This window comes from Microcaecilia unicolor, chromosome 7, assembly GCF_901765095.1.
Source record: "Microcaecilia unicolor chromosome 7, aMicUni1.1, whole genome shotgun sequence".
Taxonomy (NCBI): Eukaryota; Metazoa; Chordata; class Amphibia; order Gymnophiona; family Siphonopidae; genus Microcaecilia; species Microcaecilia unicolor.
Window position 1 is genome coordinate 251,432,934 of NC_044037.1, and position 22,120 is coordinate 251,455,053.

The 22,120-nt window shown below is 43.1% G+C and overlaps 1 protein-coding gene across 1 annotated transcript in view; it reads left to right on the forward strand.

Moving 5' to 3' along the window:
* Positions 1–22,120, forward strand: part of LOC115475120 (signal transducing adapter molecule 2-like) — a 72,595-nt gene that overhangs the window by 34,245 nt on the left and 16,230 nt on the right. Inside the window, exon 12 of the mRNA XM_030210861.1 lies at positions 8,799–8,952. Coding sequence (XP_030066721.1) covers positions 8,799–8,952 — 154 coding nt within the window. The remainder of the gene's footprint in view (positions 1–8,798; positions 8,953–22,120) is intronic.

The window sequence follows — 22,120 nt, forward strand, 5'->3', positions numbered from 1 at the left end:
ACAGCGTGCGCCTAAGCAGCCCCCTGCGCCTCCACAGCAAAAGCCGGGGACGGGCTTTTGACTGGATCCACGGGAACATAGCCGCCCTACAAGTGTCCGTACCGGACGATCTGCCGGTCGGAGGGAGGTTAAAATTTTTTCACCAAAGGTGGCCTCTCATAACCTCCGACCAGTGGGTTCTCCAAATAGTGCGGTGCGGATACGCCCTGAATTTGGCCTCCCTGCCTCCAAATTGTCCTTCGGGAGCTCAGTCTTTCAGCTCCCTTCACAAGCAGGTACTTGCAGAGGAACTCTCCGCCCTTCTCAGCGCCAATGCGGTCGAGCCCGTACCACCCGGGCAGGAAGGGCAGGGATTCTATTCCAGGTACTTCCTTGTGGAAAAGAAAACAGGGGGGATGCGTCCCATCCTAGACCTGAGAGGCCTGAACAAATTCCTGGTCAAAGAAAAGTTCAGGATGCTTTCCTTGGGCACCCTTCTGCCAATGATTCAGAAAAACGATTGGCTATGTTCCCTGGATTTAAAGGACGCATACACTCACATCCCGATACTGCCAGCTCACAGACAGTATCTCAGATTCCGCCTGGGCGCACGGCACTTTCAGTAGTGTGTGCTGCCCTTTGGGCTCGCCTCTGCCCCACGAGTGTTTACAAAGTGCCTCGTGGTGGTGGCGGCGTATCTACGCAAGCTGGGAGTGCACGTGTTCCCATATCTCGACGATTGGCTGGTCAAGAGCACCTCGGAGGCAGGAGCCCTCCGGTCCATGCAGTGCACTATTCAACTTCTGGAGCTGCTGGGGTTTGTGATAAATTACCCAAAGTCCCATCTCCAGCCTACTCAGTCTCTGGAATTCATAGGAGCGCTGCTGAATACCCAGACGGCTCAGGCCTACCTTCCCGAAGCGAGGGCTACCAATCTCTTGGCCCTGGCTTCGCAGACCAGAGCGTCTCAGCAGGTCACAGCTCGGCAGATGTTGAGACTTCTGGGTCATATGGCCTCCACAGTTCATGTGACTCCCATGGCTCGTCTTCACATGAGATCTGCTCAATGGACCCTAGCTTCCCAGTGGTTTCAAGCCACCGGGAATCTAGAAGATGTCATCCGCCTCTCCACCAGTTGCCGCACTTCACTGCTCTGGTGGACCATCCGGACCAATTTGACCCTGGGACGTCCATTCCAAATTCCGCAGCCCACGAAAGTGCTGACGACGGATGCATCTCGCCTGGGGTGGGGAGCCCATGTCGATGGGCTCCACACTCAGGGTCTGTGGTCCCTCCAGGAAAAGGATCTGCAGATCAACCTCCTGGAGCTCCGAGCGATCTGGAACGCACTGAAGGCTTTCAGAGATCGGCTGTCCTGTCAAATTATCCAAATTCGGACAGACAATCAGGTTGCAATGTGTTACGTCAACAAGCAGGGGGGCACCGGATCTCGCCCCCTGTGCCAGGAGGCCGTCGGGATGTGGCGTTGGGCGTGTCGGTTCGGCATGCTCCTCCAAGCCACGTACCTGGCAGGCGTAAACAACAGTCTGGCCGACAGACTGAGCAGAGTCATGCAACCGCACGAGTGGTCGCTCCATGCCAGAGTGGTACGCAAGATCTTCCGAGCGTGGGGCACCCCCTCGGTGGACCTTTTCGCCTCTCAGACCAACCACAAGCTGCCTCTGTTCTGTTCCAGACTTCAGGCACACGGCAAGCTAGCGTCGGATGCCTTTCTCCTCCATTGGGGGACCGGCCTCCTGTATGCTTATCCTCCCATACCTTTGGTGGGGAAGACCTTACTGAAGCTCAAGCAAGACCGCGGCACCATGATTCTGATCGCGCCCTTTTGGCCCCGCCAGATCTGGTTCCCTCTTCTTCTGGAGTTGTCCTCCGAAGAACCGTGGAGATTGGAGTGTTTTCCGACTCTCATTTCGCAGAACGACGGAGCGTTGCTGCACCCCAACCTCCAGTCTCTGGCTCTCACGGCCTGGATGTTGAGGGCGTAGACTTCACTGCGTTGGGTCTGTCTGAGGGTGTCTCCCGGGTCTTGCTTGCCTCTAGGAAGGATTCCACTAAAAAGAGTTACTTTTTCAAGTGGAGGAGGTTTGTCGTGTGGTGTGAGAGCAAGGCCCTAGAACCTCGTTCTTGCCCTGCACAGAACCTGCTTGAATACCTTCTGCACTTATCAGAGTCTGGCCTCAAGACCAACTCAGTAAGGAATCACCTTAGTGCGATTAGTGCTTACCATTATCGTGTGGAAGGAAAAGCCATCTCTGGAGAGCCTTTAGTCGTTCGATTCATGAGAGGCTTGCTTTTGTCAAAGCCCCCTATCAAGCCTCCTGTTGTGTCATGGGATCTCAACGTCGTCCTCACCCAGCTGATGAAACCTCCTTTTGAGCCACTGAATACCTGCCATCTGAAGTACTTGACCTGGAAGGTCATTTTCTTGGTGGCAGTTACTTCAGCTCGTAGGGTCAGTGAGCTTCAAGCCCTAGTAGCTCATGCTCCATATACCAAATTTCATCACAACAGAGTAGTGCTCCGCACCCACCCAAAGTTCCTGCCGAAGGTGGTGTCGGAGTTCCATCTTAACCAGTCAATTGTCTTGCCAACATTCTTCCCCAGGCCGCATACCCGCCCTGCTGAACGTCAGTTGCACACATTGGACTGCAAGAGAGCATTGGCCTTCTACTTGGAGCGGACACAGCCCCACAGACAGTCCGCCCAATTGTTTGTTTCTTTCGACCCTAACAGGCTAGGGGTCGCTGTCGGGAAACGCACCATCTCCAATTGGCTAGCAGATTGCATTTCCTTCACTTACGCCCAGGCTGGGCTGACTCTTGAGGGTCATGTCACGGCTCATAGTGTTAGAGCCATGGCAGCGTCAGTGGCCCACTTGAAGTCAGCCACTATTGAAGAGATTTGCAAGGCTGCGACGTGGTCATCTGTCCACACATTCACATCACATTACTGCCTCCAGCAGGATACCCGACGCGACAGTCGGTTCGGGCAGTCGGTGCTGCAGAATCTGTTTGGGGTGTAAATCCAACTCCACCCTCCAGGACCCGAATTTATTCTGGTCAGGCTGCACTCTCAGTTAGTTGTTCTTCGTAGGTCAATTTCTGTTGTACCCTCGCCGTTGCGAGGTTCAATTGACCTGGGTTCTTGTTTTGAGTGAGCCTGAGAGCTAGGGATACCCCAGTCGTGAGAACAAGCAGCCTGCTTGTCCTCGGAGAAAGGGTATGATACATACCTGTAGCAGTTGTTCTCCGAGGACAGCAGGCTGATTGTTCTCACCTTCCCTCCCTCCTCCCCTTTGGAGTTGTGTATTGCATATTTTTTTGCTAGTCATTCAACTGGCGGGAGCGGTCGCGCACGGGCGGGAAGACGGCCGCGCATGCGCGGTGGGCGTGCCCTGCGTGTCGACCGTCCCGCGAAGCTTATTTCCGGTTGGTGGGGGCTGCCGCGGACGTCACCCAGTCGTGAGAACAATCAGCCTGCTGTCCTCGGAGAACAACTGCTACAGGTATGTATCATACCCTAGTTTTCCACACACATCCTAAGTTCCTTCCTAAGGAAGTGTTGGAGTTCCATTTTAATCGGTCAGTGGTTCTTCCAATGTTTTTCCCGAAACCTCATGCTCGTCCTGGTGAAAGCACATTGCACACATTGGACTGCAAGTAAACCTTAGCCTTCTATCTGAAGTGAACTAAAGCCCATAGACAGTCCACCTAGCTTTTTGTTTCATTTGACCCAAATAGAATGGGGGCAGCCATTGGTAAATGTACTTTATCCAACTGGCTAGCAGACTGCTCTCCTTCACTTATGCCCAGGCTGACATGGCCATTTCACAGCTCACAATGTAAGAGCCTGGCAATGTCAGTTGACCACTTGAGCTCAGGAGATTCACATCTCACTACTCTCTCAAGCAGCATACTCAATGGGATAGCCAGTTTGGTCAGACAGTGCTGCAGAATTTGTTTGGAGTCTAGAATCCAATTCCACCCTCCTAGGCCAGTTCTTTTCTGCTCCAGGCTGCACCTTCACAGCAGGAAAGTTTATGTTTTTACTGTTAGTGATTCACATTGGCCTTGCTGTTATAAGTCCTTGTTAACCGTTGTTTTTGAGCTGGTAGCTAGGGATTGCCACATGTGAGAACAGCATGCCCTGCTTGATCTTGGAGACAGCGAAGTTACTCACCTGTAGCATGTGTTCTTCAAGGACAGCAGGACATATGTTCTCATATACCCTCCCACGTCTCCTAGGAGTTGAACTCTTTAAACTTTTTATCCAGCTGAGGGTCCCAGGTGGATCAGGCAGGTGGGAAGGCATGTGCGCATGCATAGTTGAGACCACCAAAAGCTTCTGGAAATTGTAAGAATGGGGCTTCGTGGATGATATCACCCACAAATGAGAACATGTGTCCTGCTGTCCTCCGAGAACACCTGCTACAGGTGAGTAACTTTGTTTTATGGGGAGCCTTAGCAACCATATAAATATATTACAGTTCTAAACATTTTTAAAAGTGATTTTGAAAAGACAAGCTAAAGAGATGCTTTTTAAATGTCTAAACTTTACGGCTACAAAACACATTTAGAATAATACACCGGGTAGGATCTGTTTAAGAAATGTACATTCATGTGTTTGGCGTCTTTTAGCAAAATTCTGGTTGAATATCTAGAGGTTTTGAGCCAATATTTTTTTTCTCATACTTTATGAAGATTGGCTCAATCTGGGCTGTATTCAGCTGTATTTTGCATTGGCTTACAGACTTGCATGATCTCTGCCTCCTTCTGAATTTCATGGAGGTTATAATTTATGTGGCCCAATTTTGAAGTTACTGTGAGGATGCAGTAAAGGTGAATGAGGCAGTCTTATTTAGACATTAATGGGTTTGGCTTGAGTTAAACTTGGATACTGTTTTTAGAATGTTATATTTGGTTTGACTTTAGTTGTGTTTTTCGTATTTAATTTTCCATTATTATACGGTTTTTTGTTTTCATTTTGAAAAAAAAATGTGTTTGCGTTAATGTCAAATGCTTTTATAAAATACATTTTGGACTGACCATACTGGTCAGTAAAGTTAGAGTATATTGAAGGACTTATTTCTGTATTAGTTGCATTGGACTTAGAGGGTTTTGGAAATAAGCCCTTCAATTAAAGACTGTATTTACTGTCTTGGTACACATTATTGTGCATTATTTACTGCAGATTCTATTTTGTGCAATGGGACCTATTTCTTAATAGATGTGTGCTAACATGGAATCACACGTCAATAAATCTAGCCTTTGATGAGAGAGTGCATACATTCTTTGTTGTTTTTGTCCTCAATGACCTGGCAGTTTCCTCCTGCTAATTTGGGCTTTTAATTCCATAAGACCTGTCCCTTAATTGGGCTAAAGCACCATGAACCGTCGTCTTCTGTTCCAGGGTGGTTTCACCTCATTTTTAACTTAGCCCAGCCACCACTTTAATATCCTTTGAGTGCTTCCTCTAGATTCTGGTTATGCATGTTTGGGTCTTCTGTAGTCTCGTATGCGTACATTCAGAATCTGGCCAGTAGGAGATGCTGTTAAGTGATAGCTGAGGCACCTTTCTAAAGAGCTGTGATTGTTAGCCTTAGGAGCAGAAGCTGGGCTTGAGCAATGACCCTGTGTTTTCACATATCATCACACATCATTGCCATCAAGCAAGGTTCATTGCATACATACTTAATTCTCAGCACTGTTAAGGGCATCTTTTTGTATACTTTGAAATTTATCTTTTTGATTGACTATGTAAATATTTAAGTGGAAATATTTGTGTTTATGCTTTAGATACTATGGTACTTTGTATGTCTAAGTGCTTTGAAAATGAGTCTTTTGATATACTATGCTATTAAGTCATGCTTGAGTTAATCATGGGAAAATCATCTTTTGTCTTTATAGTTTGCCAGCTATTGATGTCATCCCTTATTATATATCCATTTTATTATCATCTGTTTAAATGTATTGTCATATTTCGTATTGTATTAAGGTATATTGATTTTGTTGTGTTTTGTGATAGGCCCAAAAAAGGATAACAATACTATTACATGTTGTACCCTGCCTTGAGTGCCAAAGGCAATAATGGCAAGTTTAAAATATCCAAATAAATTTAGTATAATACATTAATCAAGTGCTTATAAAATTGAGAATTAGTGTAGTCAATAATCTGTGGAATCTGTACAGATGGTGAAAAAAAGATTGGGGGTATTTTAGTAAAGCGATATTGAAATAGTATATGGGAATCTATGTAAGGATGGTGCCTGTGATTTCTTGGTGGGGAAACTAGTTTAATTTTAAAGGATATTTGAGCTGAGAAAGGGCAATTTGTGAGGAACAGAACGCGTGAGAATACAGTATATTGATTATGGTTTGGGTAGTGTTCAAGCTGGATACCTTGCCTCCAAGTTTATCTAAACATGAATAAAACCAGCCTTTTTTAGACTACTTTTTTTGAACTGGACAACAACATGGGAAATGAGTTAATAGGCCAAAGTATAGGTGGTGAAGTCAAGAGAGAACTGAATCTGGAAGTGAGCAGCAGGAAGGAAAGCAAAAGGCAAGTTCTGGAGTTGTATAGAAAAGGTGGAACGTCAGTGACAATTGGCAAGCATCAAATTAAACACAAGGAAAGAATGATTAATTGGATTCCAAATATGATACCCTGATTCCAAGACAAAAGGAGCAAAATGGTTGACTGCTTGTAGTATCAATGCGCTTCACGGAGGGTGGGGCACTATAGCAGCAGGAGCACTTCTGACATCTTGTGTGGCTGCTAACTTGGCTCATTAGCGGGAACGTGGGTGGCTAGTCTGCTTCTCCCTCCCCTCCATCTCCCTACCCTGACTCAAGAATTGCCTGGGATGTGATCATGGTAAGGCCTCACTTGCAGTACTGTATTCAGTTTTCGAGGCTGTATCTTGCTACATACTTAAAGAGGCTGGAATTGGCCGAGAGCAGAGGTTCTCAACCCAGTCCTAAAGACACACCCAGCCAATCAGATATCTATAATGAATATGCATGAGAGAGATGTTCATGCAGTGGAGGACTGGGTTGAGAATCCCTGGTCTAGAGGAAAGTGATCAAAATGGTAAGAGGTCTCCATTAGAAGACAAAATGGGAAGAGACTACTGATCCTAAGTATGTATATTTAGGAAATGAGGGAGAGCAGGCATATGATACAGACTTTTAAATATTTGAAAAGAAGTTCTGAGTAATATGCCTTTTCCAAATGAGGGGAAGCTTTAGAAAAAGAGGACATGATATGAAACTGCAAGGAGCTAGCATCATCAGGAAATATTTTTTCATAAAAGTACTGGATGTCTGAAATTCTGTCCTGAGGTAAGAACAATGCTGGAATTCAAAAAGGAGTAAGGTATGCACAATAGATCCCTAAAAAGCAGGAGGATAGAAACAAAGCATAAAACACTAAGCACCTCATTTCAGAACAGCTGTAAAATTACTATTGAACTTAGAAATAATGGGAAAAGTAACTTGCATTGTGCAGCTGGTATAACCCGAAAAACAAAAGCAACCTGCACTGGGCAGACTTCATGGGCCATGTTGGCCTTTGTCTACCATCGTTCACTATGTTACTATGGGGGTCGTTTACTAAGTATTAGCTTGAGTTATCTGCAGCAGGGCCCATTTTATTCCTATCAGTGCTGTTAATTGGATGTTAAGCAATTATCAGCATTAATTAATAATTACGCACACAACTTGCCAAGTGTATTCTGTAACGTGATGCTCGTAAATTCCAAGTCACATAGTTGAAAAGGGGGCATGGTTATGGGCGTGGAATGGGCGGATTGTGGGCATTTCAAAAATCTATGCGCATTATTATAGAATGTACTTGCTCTGCACCTATTTAGATGTCAGGTTTTACACCAAATAAAACATAGTCTAAATGTACATGACCAAATTTGGACCTGTGGAGCGGTGCTCGATGTATGCTATATAATGCTTGGAAATTTAAGCCTATTTTATAAAATTTAGGTGTACTGTAGAGAATACGCCTATATGCCTAGGCGTATTTTTTACCGCGCAGATTTTTCAGGCACCATATATTAGAATCTAGCCTTATATGTGTTCCTGCTACTTTACATGTGAACTGATCCCTGTGTTCAAGATTTTGTGAGGCAATTTTATAAAGAGACATAAGCACATGAATGCCTTTATAAAATAGGCCCAATATAGATGTCCACCGACTGCTACTACTACTTATTTCTATAGCTGTACTAGACAAATGCAGCGCTCCCCTCCTAGGAAAGCTCTTTAAAAATGTACCCTTTAGGAAAGTACCTCCAGGAGAATAACTGGGACAGAAGCTAGATTGAATGCTGTTTTTGATTCTAGCATTCTGACATAGAAGATGAGGTTGTGAGCTGAATGCTTATTAAAAAACAAACTCTCAACAGGGAAAGGAGGAGGGGAGAGAGGTAGTTTTTAGTGAGGGATGAATCCTGGGAGGATTCTGAGCAGTCACTGAGCAGTTAGACAGACTGGCTATGTGCCCGTGGTCCATGTCTCTCTACCACAGGACCATTGCTGCGATGGCTGGGTTAAACAGGAGGGTAGTAGTTTCAGAAGTGGAGGGAAGGAGGAGAAATCACTAGGTGGCCACGAATGATCATGGTGCTTCAGAACGCTCCATCATTGACAGGCTCTAAATGGGATAAAAGCCCAAGGTGTAAGAAGGAAGGCTGCTGCCTTATCACAAGGTTAAATTCAAGTGCATTTATTTGAACGTATGTTAATGGTGAGAACATTTAAACAAACTGCATTTATTTTACTCAGGAAACATTCAGAGTTCTCCGAATTGAATGTCAAAGTTCTAGAAGCCCTAGAACTGTACAACAAACTGGTGAATGAAGCTCCTATGTATTCCGTTTATGCCAAGCCCCCAGGCCAGGCACATTACCCAACTACAACACCTGGTATTCCAGCACAGGTCAGTCTTCCTTTCTGGGTACAACATGCACTCTGAGGGTATTGCTTTATTATTGTGAATTGAAAACAAAGGCTCATTCCCTGTTAATGATGACTTCTCCTTGGCTTGAATTTATGTAAGTGATGGTATCGAGCTGCAGAGAGTTTCCTGCTCAGTTTTGATACAGTCTTCTCGGTGATTTGACCGTGTGTGCCTCATTTCTTACAATGATGACAGGAAAATTTATTCTTTAAAAGCAAAACTAAACAGAATAAGAACCCCTTGAGGTGAACAGGTAGGAGAGGCGTAAGTGAAGTTGGAAGATAGAGGAAATTGGTAAAACTATGATTCTAGCATCAACCATTTTGTTTTAAAAAGGCTAACAAAACCACTAGAGTCCAAATCATCTCTTTAGATTAAAAAAAAACCCCCCAACAAAGTTAAAATGATAGTAGTAACAAAAGTAACACATTTATTTCAAGACTTCAGTTTTAGCAACCATGAAGGAATTTTCAGTTTGACAATGTGAAAAAAAAAACAACAACCAAAAAAGCAGTTAAGGATTGCTGCAGTTCTGTTGAGTCTGCTGTGTATACTGTGGAGCTGAAGAATTTGTACTTGGCCTGGTAGTCTTCATTCAGGATATAGAAGCTGGCATTACAACTGTGGCAAGGACTTTTTAAATCACTGTCCTTCTTTATAGTATGTGAAGCTCATATTGATAGGGAAGAGAAAATTCTCTTCCAAACTCATAGTACTACTCAATGACAAGCATATGAAATGGATACATTAATTTCTGTGTAAGGCTGGAATATCTCAAAGGTAATCAAATACAGAAGACTCTTCAAGGGTTGATACTGTGGCCTGCTTAACAAATGAATGCTTCTTTTCTTTTTTATGTCTTAGGCCCTATACTTGTTGAGCGATCAAATTAAAGGTTTTCAGAGAATGACAAATAAGTCAGGTTTCTCTTCAGTGCCCGTTAAGCCCTGGATTTAGGCTTAGATTTAGGCACTGAAATTGGTGCGGATTCTATAACACCGTGCATAACTTAATTGGCTTAACAAGCAAATCATCGCTGATAACATCACTGAAGCAATAATGAGCACTAATTGGCACTGATTAGAATTTAAGCACACAACTCGTTAGGTGTATTCTGTAACAATGTGTGCCAACTTATAATGCGCAGAGGCAAAAAGGGGCATGGTTATGGGTGGGGAAATGGGCATTTCATGGGCATTCCAAAATTTAGGCACCTAGTTATAGAATATGGCCTAGTGCGCCTAAATATACACTCTGAGATTTACACCAATTTTTCATTGGTGTAAATGGAAGCGCACAGATATCAGTGCTGAAATATCAACTAAGCATATTCTATAATCAGCGCCTAAATGTAGTTGCTGATGATAGAATACGCTTAGTTGTCACTGATTTGAGTGCCAGTTTTGTTTAGGTGCTATGTATAGAATCTCCTCCTAAATAACAGAGCAGAAACAATTCATCTTGAGTAGGCAAATGCTCTCGGTATTTCCTGTCTAGAGGCTTGAGCGTGTTTGGACATGACTGTAGAAAATCCATATTCTAGCCTATAGACAACTCTTAACATTAATTTTCTGACTAAACAAACGGCTGAGATTGCGAATCTTCAATTTCTAAATGACAAAATTGATTCTTCAGCAAATCCGGGACTAGGCATTAACAGAAAGAGGGAATGCATCGTCAACATACTTTTCATAGAAAAGATGGTAAAAAGAACATGGGCTACATTCCTACCACAGGATATTATCCAACACAATAGCTCTTTAAAAAGGCAAAGTAATCTGAGTCTCTTAATGTAAATTCAGCTGTTATCAAAAGAGTTGTTATCTTTGAAGAAGAAAATTCTGGGTTAATGATTTGAAAGTTACTTCTTTGCAGACATTGTTTGAGTCACTGCTTCTGTGAAGTAAGGTGATTTGGAAGGGTTGGATAAATTGACTGAAGCCTTAGTTACAGCTGTTACATCAGTGGTTCTGTGAACATAAACTGATGATGAATATCACCCAAACTGTAGCTTTGAGGCATATTTTCAAAGCACTTAGCCTTCCAAAGTTCCATAGAAACCTATGGAACTTTGGAGGGCTAAGTGCTTTGAAAAATACGCCTCCTTATGGATTAGTAAGTAAAACGTAGGTTCTGATTTTGGTTTTAAGATTAATGGCTTGCAAAATTATTCACCATAGCTTGTAATTTAGGAATTTTGGGTCAGATCAATTTGCACTTTCAGGACCACATGTCTTGGGTGCTGTAGTCAACTTTCAGTGTTTTGTGGGGTGGTTCATCACCTCGGCTCAAACTGGATAGAACTGCTGTAAGTTCTATGACTCATGCCCCTTATTCTTTCAAAACTGGACTACTGCAACACATTAGCATGTTTAAGAGTATAGCAACATGAATTGTTGGTTTATCAACTAGAGATTATCTGGCCAAATTAGCGAGGTAGATGGTCCTAGTGCTGTTTAGGGCTGAATCTGCAGGAGAAACTGCTTATGTCCTGGGATGAGAGTTGTGACTGCAGAAAGCTAATGTGCTGTATGTCCCCACTCTGAGTCGTGAGTTAATACACCCCCTGTTTACAAAGCCTCGCTAGCGGCTGCTGGTTTGGTAATCCCAAACACAGTCCATTAAGTTACAGAACAGTGCTTGCTTTCTTATTTATTTATTTGGATTTATTTACTTTATTTTTGAAGGAATTCACTCAAGGTGGTGTACGACATGAATAAGTCAAACATAGGCAATAGGTAATTACAGCAGTAAAAATATCCAAATGATACGAGGTATGACATAGTATGCTACATTGCAATGTCAACACAGTGCACAATAAAACATTCTAATAGACAGCATACGGTGTAAACAAAGGTGGAACATATAGATAGATAAGATAGAGTAAGAGGATTAAGAAAATGAGACAAATTTAAGGAAAGTTGCACCTGAAGTCAGAAAGAAGCAGGGATATAGTCTCAGCTAGGGTAAAAGTGGATGAGCAAGTCCTTGCACAGTATGTACAGTCAGTATTAGTCCTTGTGTGTGTGTGCAACTAGCAAGTTAGTTATTTCTTCTAATAAAGGCATGGGGGAAGAGCCAAACTTTCACCTGCTTCCTGAAGTAGAGATCGTCTTGTATTAAGCGAAGCCTTTCAGGCATAGCATAGGCACTCTACTGGCAATTTTGTGGGTAAGAGTACACTTATGCAGATAAAGTGCTAATATTCTGTAATTTAAAACATGCAAGGGGTGCTTAAATCTGGGTGCCCAGGTATAGAATTGTCCTTCAAGTGTTTTTGGACTTGCAGCAAATAAATCTCTATATATAAAAGGCACCACCAACGTTCTAAATGAAGCCTCCAGCCCAAAGTGTGAAGGGGGAGAGATATCCGGTTTTCCCATGAGTGTCTGTCCCGCCCTCACTCTCTCTGTAACACAAACAGTGAAGGAAAACACAGCAAAGCACGAAATCAACTCGCTCTCTCTGTAACAGTGAAGGACTCAGAGGGGGGAGGGGAGAGAGGGCAGAAGCCCTCACTATCTCTGTAACAGAAACATAGCAGGAAACTTAACAGTGAAGGACTCGACTCCGAGGAGGGAAGGGAGAGAGGGCAGAGGGCAGGGACACACACTCACACATGCACACAGAAGAAAACCTTGCTAGCCCCCATTTCATTTGCATCAGAAACGGGGCTTTTTTACTAGTTTAATATAAAGGCAGTACATAACTTAAATAGGACTGATTTACTGGGTTCAGAAATGATTTAGAAAGCTTCTCTGTTGACCATTCTATTTAGTCTTCACTTTAAATATTTCAGCTAGAAATGTACCAGAAAACTGTATGAAATGTTGATCATCTGATTATTCTTCAAAGCTCTATCTGCTGAGTATTTTCATATAGGGACAATCAATTATTTGGTCCTTAGATAAGATTGCCAAAAACAACCTTTTTAACTTTGCAGTAAACCCAAGCAATGTGCTCAGTCTTTCAGGCTTCAACGTAAATTTCAGAAAAGAAGCAATATTTTGGACATTAGAGGATCAGCAAATATTTTCCTCATATATCAAATTTATGTAGCAGTTTTCTCAGCAAACAAAACCCAACTCCAGCAATAAGCGCTGACTAATGCTACAGTGCAGCTGCCCCCATTTAGGAGACAGACGGTTGAAATTCTTCAACACATGGGGAATCTATTACACACAGATGGGGAATAGACATTGCACAGTCAGGCTACCTTATAGAGAGTCAGAATATTCACCCCAGTTTTTAATTCTTTTGTACAACAATTTTCAATACAGCCATATTTCAATGCCAAACATGAACAAATTTTTTAAAAATCATTTTAGCATGCACTATCCACAAATCTAGGTGGGAAAACAAATGAACGTACAAGATATGTTACATAAAAGATAAAAACATTAAAAAATAACATAACATGGGAATCAACACTACAAAATACACCACACAACTCGCTAATCATAAAATCTTACATTTGTCCCACAAAAGGCCAAAGCAAGCCCAGTTATTTTCTCTTCTTTCTATTGTCTCCCCCCCCCCCCCCCCCCCCAAATCTCTTGCACATTATTCCTTATCCTAAATTTCTCATAACCACCTTGGTGATCATTACCAGCTTATTCCCGTATCTCCCAATCCCCTAATCCCCTGTCCCCTCCCTCTCCATGTTGTGTGTCACTACAGACTTGAGACCAAGCCCATATTAATTGACTTAAGCATATTAATCTCTTCCAGTTTTATGACTCTTCTCAGACATCCTAAAACATGTGCACCCCCCATCCTGTATCAGATTTCCCCATTCTCCCATTGTTCACTGTTAGTTTAAACCAAATATTCTTGGTGCCTTATCTAGCTAGTATTCTAAAAAGGAAAGTAGGTGCCTGCTTTCCTTTATAGACTAGGCCCCAAATAGGTGCTTCTTAGGGCCTATAAGTAGAAAGTCCTTATAGAAAAGCCCTCTTATTATCCCCATAGCAAGTGACTTATCATGGGATGAGCTCCTTAAGCCAGCTCCTTGGCGTGAAACTCCTGCTGGTATTTTGACTGGAGGCACCGTGGAGTTCTTCTAGCAAGCTGTAGGAAAAAGGGCCCTGCGGTGGCGACTGGGGCCGTTTTTCACATGTGCTAGGGCCCTTTTTACTGCAGCTCATAAAAAGCACCAAAACAAAATGGCCATGTGGTAAGAAGACTTTTACCATGTGCCCATGCTGTGGGGAGCCCTTACCGCCAACCATTGAGGTGGTGATAGGGCTCCCGTGGCGTGGTGATGCCCAATTACCGTTGGGTTACCACAGCGCTAACCATTTCAGGTTTTTTTAAATCCCTGGAAATGGCGCGCTCGACCTGGAACTACCACCAGTGGCTGTGTTGGGCTGGCAGTAATCCCGGAATAGCAAGGGGTAAGCCCGCGTTGGGCTTACCGTCACTCTGTAAAAGGGCCCCTGTATGCTCTCTATAGGTGCATCGTGATAACATCTAGGCATTTGGGCTGCTGTATTTTGGGCTATCTGACTCCCCAGAGCAAACAGTGTGAAGCAGCATAATTTTGTAGGGAAGATCTCTCCCTGAGAACAGGTCAGTTTCACAGGGTAAGCAGTTCCGTTCCACAGACTCCTCCTGGATCAGCAAAATTGTATGTAGCAGACTCTGATTTCAGTACACTGTGGCTCTAAAACATTAGACCTGATATCCAAACTACAGCTCACGCCTGGTATTTGAATTGGCTTTGAAAAAAGCTGGAAAGTTCAGAAACCATCTCAGCCCATTTGGAAAGGATCCAAAACTCCTAGACAGACTGGAAGATATGACTTCATTGCCAGAGATGCACAACCTCAAACCTTGAGGGCCTCTACCCAGTTCATTTTCAGGATTTTGACAACAAATAGGCATCAGTTCTGTTTTATACAATGGAGACAGTGCATGCAAATAGATCTCATGAATATTCATTGTAAAAATCTTGGAAAAATCCTGAAAACCCAACTAACTGGGTTTGCAGCCCTTGAGGACAGAAGTTGTGCAGCCCTGCGCAATGCTTGCTGCCACAAATTCTTTCCCATCAACATTATATAATGCAGTTTTGCATTCATGATCCAAAAAGTGCAAAGGATATCAAACACCTTCTATAGCACAAACTAAGCTCCCTCCATCAGAGTTCTGAGAGAATGGTCTACTCTCTTACTTGTTCAGCTTATGGTACCTTTGAGACTGCTTCAAGGATTTCTGCCTCTATCATTACTGCCTGAATGCTTGCCTGGTTAAAGTTTCAGGGCGTAGGGAACACATTCATGCCAAATTGCACTTGCCACTTGTACAAGTGCATCCTTTTCTGGGAGAAGGTCAAGGACCACTGCACCACTCCTCAAATTTCTGTCTGCTCAGTATCACAGCTTTACATCATCCTTTGCTGTTTAAGTGAGGGCTAGTTTGTCAACAAAGTTCAATGTAACAGCCAACGCCATAACCAAAGTGGCAGACACCCTGTGAATTTCCACCATCCTGTCCCCACCCCCATGCCTATTCAAGCTGACTCTCCCTTCCTCTCCAGTTTTTTAATCTCCCCTGCCGTGTTCTTCCGCATCATATAGTAACATAGTAGATGACGGCAGAAAAAGACCTGCACGGTCCATCCAGTCCTGCCCAACAAGATAACTCATATTGCTACTTTTTGTGTATACCCCTACTTTGATTTGTACCTGTGCTCTTCAGGCACAGACCGTATAAGTCTGCCCAGCACTATCCCCGCCTCCCAACCACCGGCTCTGGCACAGACCGTACAAGTCTGCCCAGCACTGTCCTCACCTCCCAACCACCAGCCCTCCTCCCAACCACCGGCTCTGGCATAGACCGTACAAGTCTGCCCAGCACTATCCCCGCCTCCCAACCACCAGTCCCGCTTCCCACCACCGGCTCTGGCACAGACCGTATAAGTCTGCCCAGCACTATCCCCGCCTCCCAACCACCAGCCCCGCCTCCCGATCTTGACTAAGCGCCTGAGGATCCATTCCTTCGGCACAGGATTCCTTTATGCTTATCCACGCATGTTTGAATTCTGTTACCGTTTCATTTCCACCACCTCCCGCGGGAGGGCATTCCAAGCATCCACTACTCTCTCTGTGAAAAGATACTTCTTGACATTTTCTTGAGTTCTGCCCCCCTTCAATCTCATTTCATGTTCTCTCGTTCTACCATCTTCCCATCTCCAGAAAGATTGTTTGCTAGCAGTAAGTCTGAATGCTCTCTGTCTTCATTTTAAATGTGTAAGACTACAGTGGATTTTAGGCAGCTCATAGCTCAAACTCAGTGAGAGCTGCATGGTGCAGATATTGACAGAATTACTGTTGCTAGAGGTTTGCCAGCAACATGTGTGAAGAAATTCTGGGGAGAGATTGTGTACTCCCATCACTGTGGCCCAGCTGGCCCCTCACCTGCAGCTGTCACCAGACTGTCCAAAGACCTACAGCAGCCATTCAAGACCAGAAAACAGCACAGGACCTCTTGGCCATGTGCAGCATTCCGCCCCCACATAAACAGGAAGTCTGTGTACTGGGAGCAGGACACTGCAGAGCCTTCAGTGCACAGACAACTGGGAGACCCAGTGCTACATTCTGGTCTTAAATGACTGCTGGAGGTCTTTGGTTGGCTTGAGGCAATTTCCGGTGGCAGCAGAGGAGGGAGCATCCCTCAAGTCCAGTGGTTGGCAGAAACCAGCACTTACAATGGCTGTTTTTCTGTTCTGCTGCCGCTGGCTTTCCCCCATAAAAACTGGCTAGACCAGCTTCTTTTAGGTGAGCTGATCTGAAAGTGGTCAAGTCTAGCCCCTCATGGCAACACACTTGGGAGTTACCTAGTTGTGTGGCTGATTCAATCTTGCTTTTTGGCAGAGAAAGCAAAGTTTTCTTACCTGTAACAAGTGTTCTTCATAGACAGCAGGATTAATCAGAGACACAATCCTGCTCACCTCTCCAGGAAGTGATTCTGTTCTTTAACTGAATGAGAAGAGGAGACTGCTGCACAGAAGAATGACTGACTGCCTACTCAGAATATCACATTAGCTTTGAGGTCTGAGAGAGCTTGTTCAGTCCTGCCACCGCCCACTGTGTCTGATAATTCTGCTGTCTAGGAGAGCATTTACTATAGGTAAAACATTTGCTTTCTCTTAGGCAGAACAGTGTTTATGTTTCTCACTAATATACATACAAGGCCATCAGAACATCCAGGCAGATTGCTTTAGGTAAAATCAATTTTCATCCGAAAGAATGAAAGTGAGATTGTTCTAATGGGCAACAATGTGTTCTTCATAAATGGACTTTATGGTTTATATTGCAGTTCATTTGTGGAGTCAATGTTTTCTTTAATTCCCCCCCCCCCTCAAATCATCCAAAAGACCAAAACTCAACCAACAATAATAGTGTTGTGGAGTGGCATTTTAGAAAGGATGTTCAGGCCAGGATGTCTCAAGTTCCGCTAGTATTTTAGTACACCAACTATCGACATGACACCTCAGTTTAAAGGTAAACAGTGCCCAAGGTCCCTCTCCTGGTCCATGCGTATCAGCCTCTTGCCCCCTAGCACGTAGAGCTCATTTGAGTTTCTACTCTCCAAGTGCATCACTCTGCACTTTCTTCACATTAAATTTTAACCATATCTCAAAACTAGTTAAATGCGGCATGAACATTTGTTTTACAAAATGAACATCTAAAATATTAATGGGTCAAAACGGACACATAATGTCTGTTGCTATTCCACAACACAAACCATATGTGCCTGAACATAAATGTTTATTTTAGCCATTTTAGAAATGCAGATGTTTATTTTTTCCTGGTACTGTCACAGAGCTAGTGTCTCTTTCCAGTTTGGCTTTTGGTGGAACATCAAGCACTGGGAGATTAAGGGGGCAGTCTTTCCCTAATCCATGTAGTAGAGCACTGTTCATCTAGGAGTACGTTTCTGAAACAGACATCTAGATAGCAGGTGTAAATTCCAGCATCAGTCTATTAGGAGGTAGATATTTATTCCCCTTCTGAAATAGGGAATAAACATTCATTGTTTAGGCCCACACTACCCCCACCCAAAACATACCCAGACCATTCCCCTTTATCATTGCAATTCTTCAGTTTTAAATGTGTATACCCTGGTTTTGTAAAATTGGAACTTAGACGTATATATTGCCCACCCTTTTTGTGGGCAAAAGTACACATGGTGATCTTGTATACTTTAACCTGTGTTTGTGGATATGTCCTGGAGCAGGAGTTAGGGCTAGGATTACAACAAAGTGTATGCTTTTTCTTTAAGCGTTTTTTTTTTAACCTAAATGTTTGTGTATACTTTCAGTTTGAAAATGGTTAGAGAGTATCCACAGACTTTGCAGTTATGTGGACACTATGAAAATTGCTGTTGAAGTAGAAAAGAGAAATAATCATGAGAAAGACATCTTGTCACAAACCATTGTTAAATCTTAGGCCTGATTGACCTTCAAAAATCTATTTACCAGGTATTATATGGGATTAAATCTGTGGAAGAAACAAAACAGTACGGTTTAATTCAAATTTTACATTTGTTTGATAACACAAAATATGAAATAAAGGAAAATAAAATATTTAAAATGTGTATAAATTAAAAGAAAGTTTCTCATTCAAACAGCATTAAAGTTGGAGATATCAGTCAGTGTACCTTGACAAGCTCTCTTCATTGACTGTAGCTGGGCAAAATCAGCACAGATCTGTAGAGCAGTAACTGTACACCACAGATGGAACACATCACACCCCACATTAGCACGTGTATGCAAATTGGAGCAGTCACCAACAGAAGAAAAGAACTCCACTGCAGGAAAAAGCCAGGCATAAAACAGTAGTGAAAAACAGAACCTCTCGCAGATGGTGTCCAAGAAAGTCTTTTATTAACAAAAATCTTCAGGAAACTATTTATTTATTTATTATCCTCATTTGTACCCCACAGTTTCCCAACAATGTCAGGCTCAATGTGGTTTACAATGCACCACAGAGGCAGGCGCCAATGTAATGAAACTAATACAGCAAACCTACAAGAGATATGGGGAAGAATAGAAATGCTAAATAGTAGTAGTAGTAGGGCAAATTGTGAGGGAAGGGGGATATGTCCGAATGTCTTTAGGTTGGTGTGTTTCCAGCAGTGGAGTCACTGGGAGAAATGGAGCAGCCCATATAAACTTAAGGGGTTGGGGATGTATCGATGACATTTTACGTATGTTACTGCCCAAATAAGCGAAACTGTTACGCCTTTACAACTGTGCTTTGTTTCTGTTCTCTAGGTTTTGGGTGAAATATGTGGCCATCCTGATTAAGCGGTGTCCCAATTAACCAGAATCCACTGTATATCATCATTAAATATTACAGAATAGTTAAATGGTCATTGGCTAATGTAAATGGTCATTGGCTAATGCCAGGTTTGGAGGATGAGTTCTTCAGCCTGTGATCAACTTAGTCTCTTATGGTACTTCTTTTAAAAGTCATTATGAGAGAATTTTGTCTTATGTGATTTATCATTCTATTAGCTCCCTCCCAAATAGCTCTTTCTTCCCTTCCCTTTTTTACATTGGTTCCTGACCTTTCTCCTTTCCCACAATCCCTACTATTATGCCTCAATACCTTGCCCTGATTCACTTTCTTCACCTTTTCTCCACCCTCACCTAATGCTTCTTTGCAAGACTGTCTTGCTCAATGTCTCTGACATAACCTTGTGCTTCTCAGTTTGCTTATCTTTGGGGATTTCAGTCTTCTTGCTTGGAGTCCCTCCTCCCCACAAATACATATACTATTGACAGACATTTTCTTTCATTCTTCTCCAAGTTACGACTTCAGCAACGTTTCATTTCCCACTCATAAAGCCGGCCATATTCTGTACTTGGTAGTCTCCCACCATTCTGATCCCCTTTGTCTTTCTTAGTTTATGGCCTCTCCTGTACCTTGATCTGACCATTTCTTAATTTGGTTTACTGTTTCTCTGCGTTAGACTTCTCACCCTGCTCCATAGGTTGCACCACCCTTTCTGGACGTTAAATTGCTTGTTCCCATAGAATTTTACTGACCTTCCCCCTTGCAAGTCAAGTAACTGAATGGTAGTCCTCACTTAAGCCATTTGTCCCATTTTGTCCTACTCCAGCCCCTAATCAAGCCAGTAAACTTTGGTACCAAGGTGATTTACAGCCAAGTGGCAACTACCCTGAGCCGAAAGGATATGGCGCATATCGAGCTCCCTACAGATCTCAACCATTACCATCAGTTTTTTCAAACCATCCATGTTCAATTAAAATACTATTCTTCACTTGTGACTCTCCAGATCAAGCAAAACCATTCCTCCAGGTACTATCTCACCTTTTTTTCTCTTGGGCCCCCAGCCATCTGTCCCTACATCATTGTCTGCAACTGATTTCACCCTTTTTTTTTTTAACCACAAGATTGAACGTGCTCTGGCCACCCTTCTTCCATCCCCTGTTTGAAATCAAGGTCCTTCTCCCCCCCCCCCCCCCTTTATCTCCTATGCTTCGGCCTCCCAATTCCCCAACTCATCCCCCTCTTCATTCTTCTTGGTTGCAGTTCAATCTTCTGCCATTAACTGCTCTAATCAAGGTTTACACCTTACTTAGGAAAACTACCTGTCTGCTGGATAGCCTACCTTCTTCTTGGATTGGAATACCTAAGCATGGACTTCTGCCTTTGCTTCTTAGTATGGTCCCCAATAGCCTCTCAGCCAGCATTGTCTCTCTTCATGGAAAAGTGCAGTTGTTCATCCTGTCTTCAAGAAAATCACTGAAAACCACCGATCTTGGAAATTATAGACCTATTTCTAATATCCCTTTTCCACCGGATTCTGTATTTTGCACCAAGATTTCCATGTGGAAATCGAAGTGTATTTCATAACAATGTGCATAACCTAATTAACAAGCCAATCAGCACTGATAATTTCCATTTAACAAACAATTATTGACACTAATTGGCATTAATTAGAATTTACATGAGAACTAAGTGTATGCTATAATGTGCTTCGCATAAATTCTAAGTCGAATAGGTGAAAAGGCATGGCCATAGGTGTGGAATGGGTGGGTTGTGGGTGTTTCTAAAATCTATGCATGTGGTTATAGATGCATCCGGTCTGTGCCTAATTTAGGTGTCAGCATTTAAATGAGGTTTTACTTGGCATAACTGCCCTTGACTAAATTTAGTTGCACGGACCAGCGTTTGGTGTATTCTATAAACTGCACAGAAATTTAGGCTTATTCTAAAAAGTACGCCTAAATTAAGGTCTACTTTATAGAATTCGCTGAGGTGAATTTCATTTTTGTGCCAAATTTTTAGGCGTGATTTATTTATGTCTAAACTTGTTGAAAAGCTTTTTTTTCTCTCAACTTGCTCACCATGTTGAGGCATCCAACATCCTTCATCCATCACAATCTGGTTTCCATCATGGCTATTCCACTGAAATTATCATCCATACTGCTTTTGACCATGGTGATGCTGTACTACTGATCTGTTTCTGACTGCTGCGTTCGACTTGGTCTGCCTTTCACGTTTAATTCTTTAGGACATCTGTGGCTCAGTCTCTTCCTGGTTCTCTTATTCCTTGCAGACTATCAGTATAAAGTCTGCACTCCTGTGACCACTTCAGAGCTCCGCTCTGGGACCTGTGTGTTCCGTAAAGGTCAGTGCTATCCCCTCTTCTCTTTAACATCTTCCTTGCCCTGCCCCCAGCTAGTTTTAATCCAGGCTGCAGAAACTAGGTTCTATATGAATGTAGACAATATTCTCTTGATTTCCACCCAAAACCACTACACTCCTGATTCTCCACCCTGTGAATCTGTCTTGATTCAGTTGACCTTTGGATAACTTCTGTTGGTTTGGTTCTTAACCTTTCCAAATCAGTTGCTCTCTGGATAACTGGTCAGGCGACTCACCCCCTCAATTTGTAAAACTCCTGTTCGTCTAGTAGAGTCCTTTAAATACCCTGAGGTGCTTTTTGATTCTCAGCTTTCATTTTCACAACAGATTGCTGCTGTCGTATGCTCCTGTTTCGCATGTCTGCACACCCTATGCTCAGTTGTCCTTTCCTAGATACAGATGCTTGTACATAACTTCTCATGTTCTGGTTATGTCAAAGTTTGACTACTGCAATGTTTCCT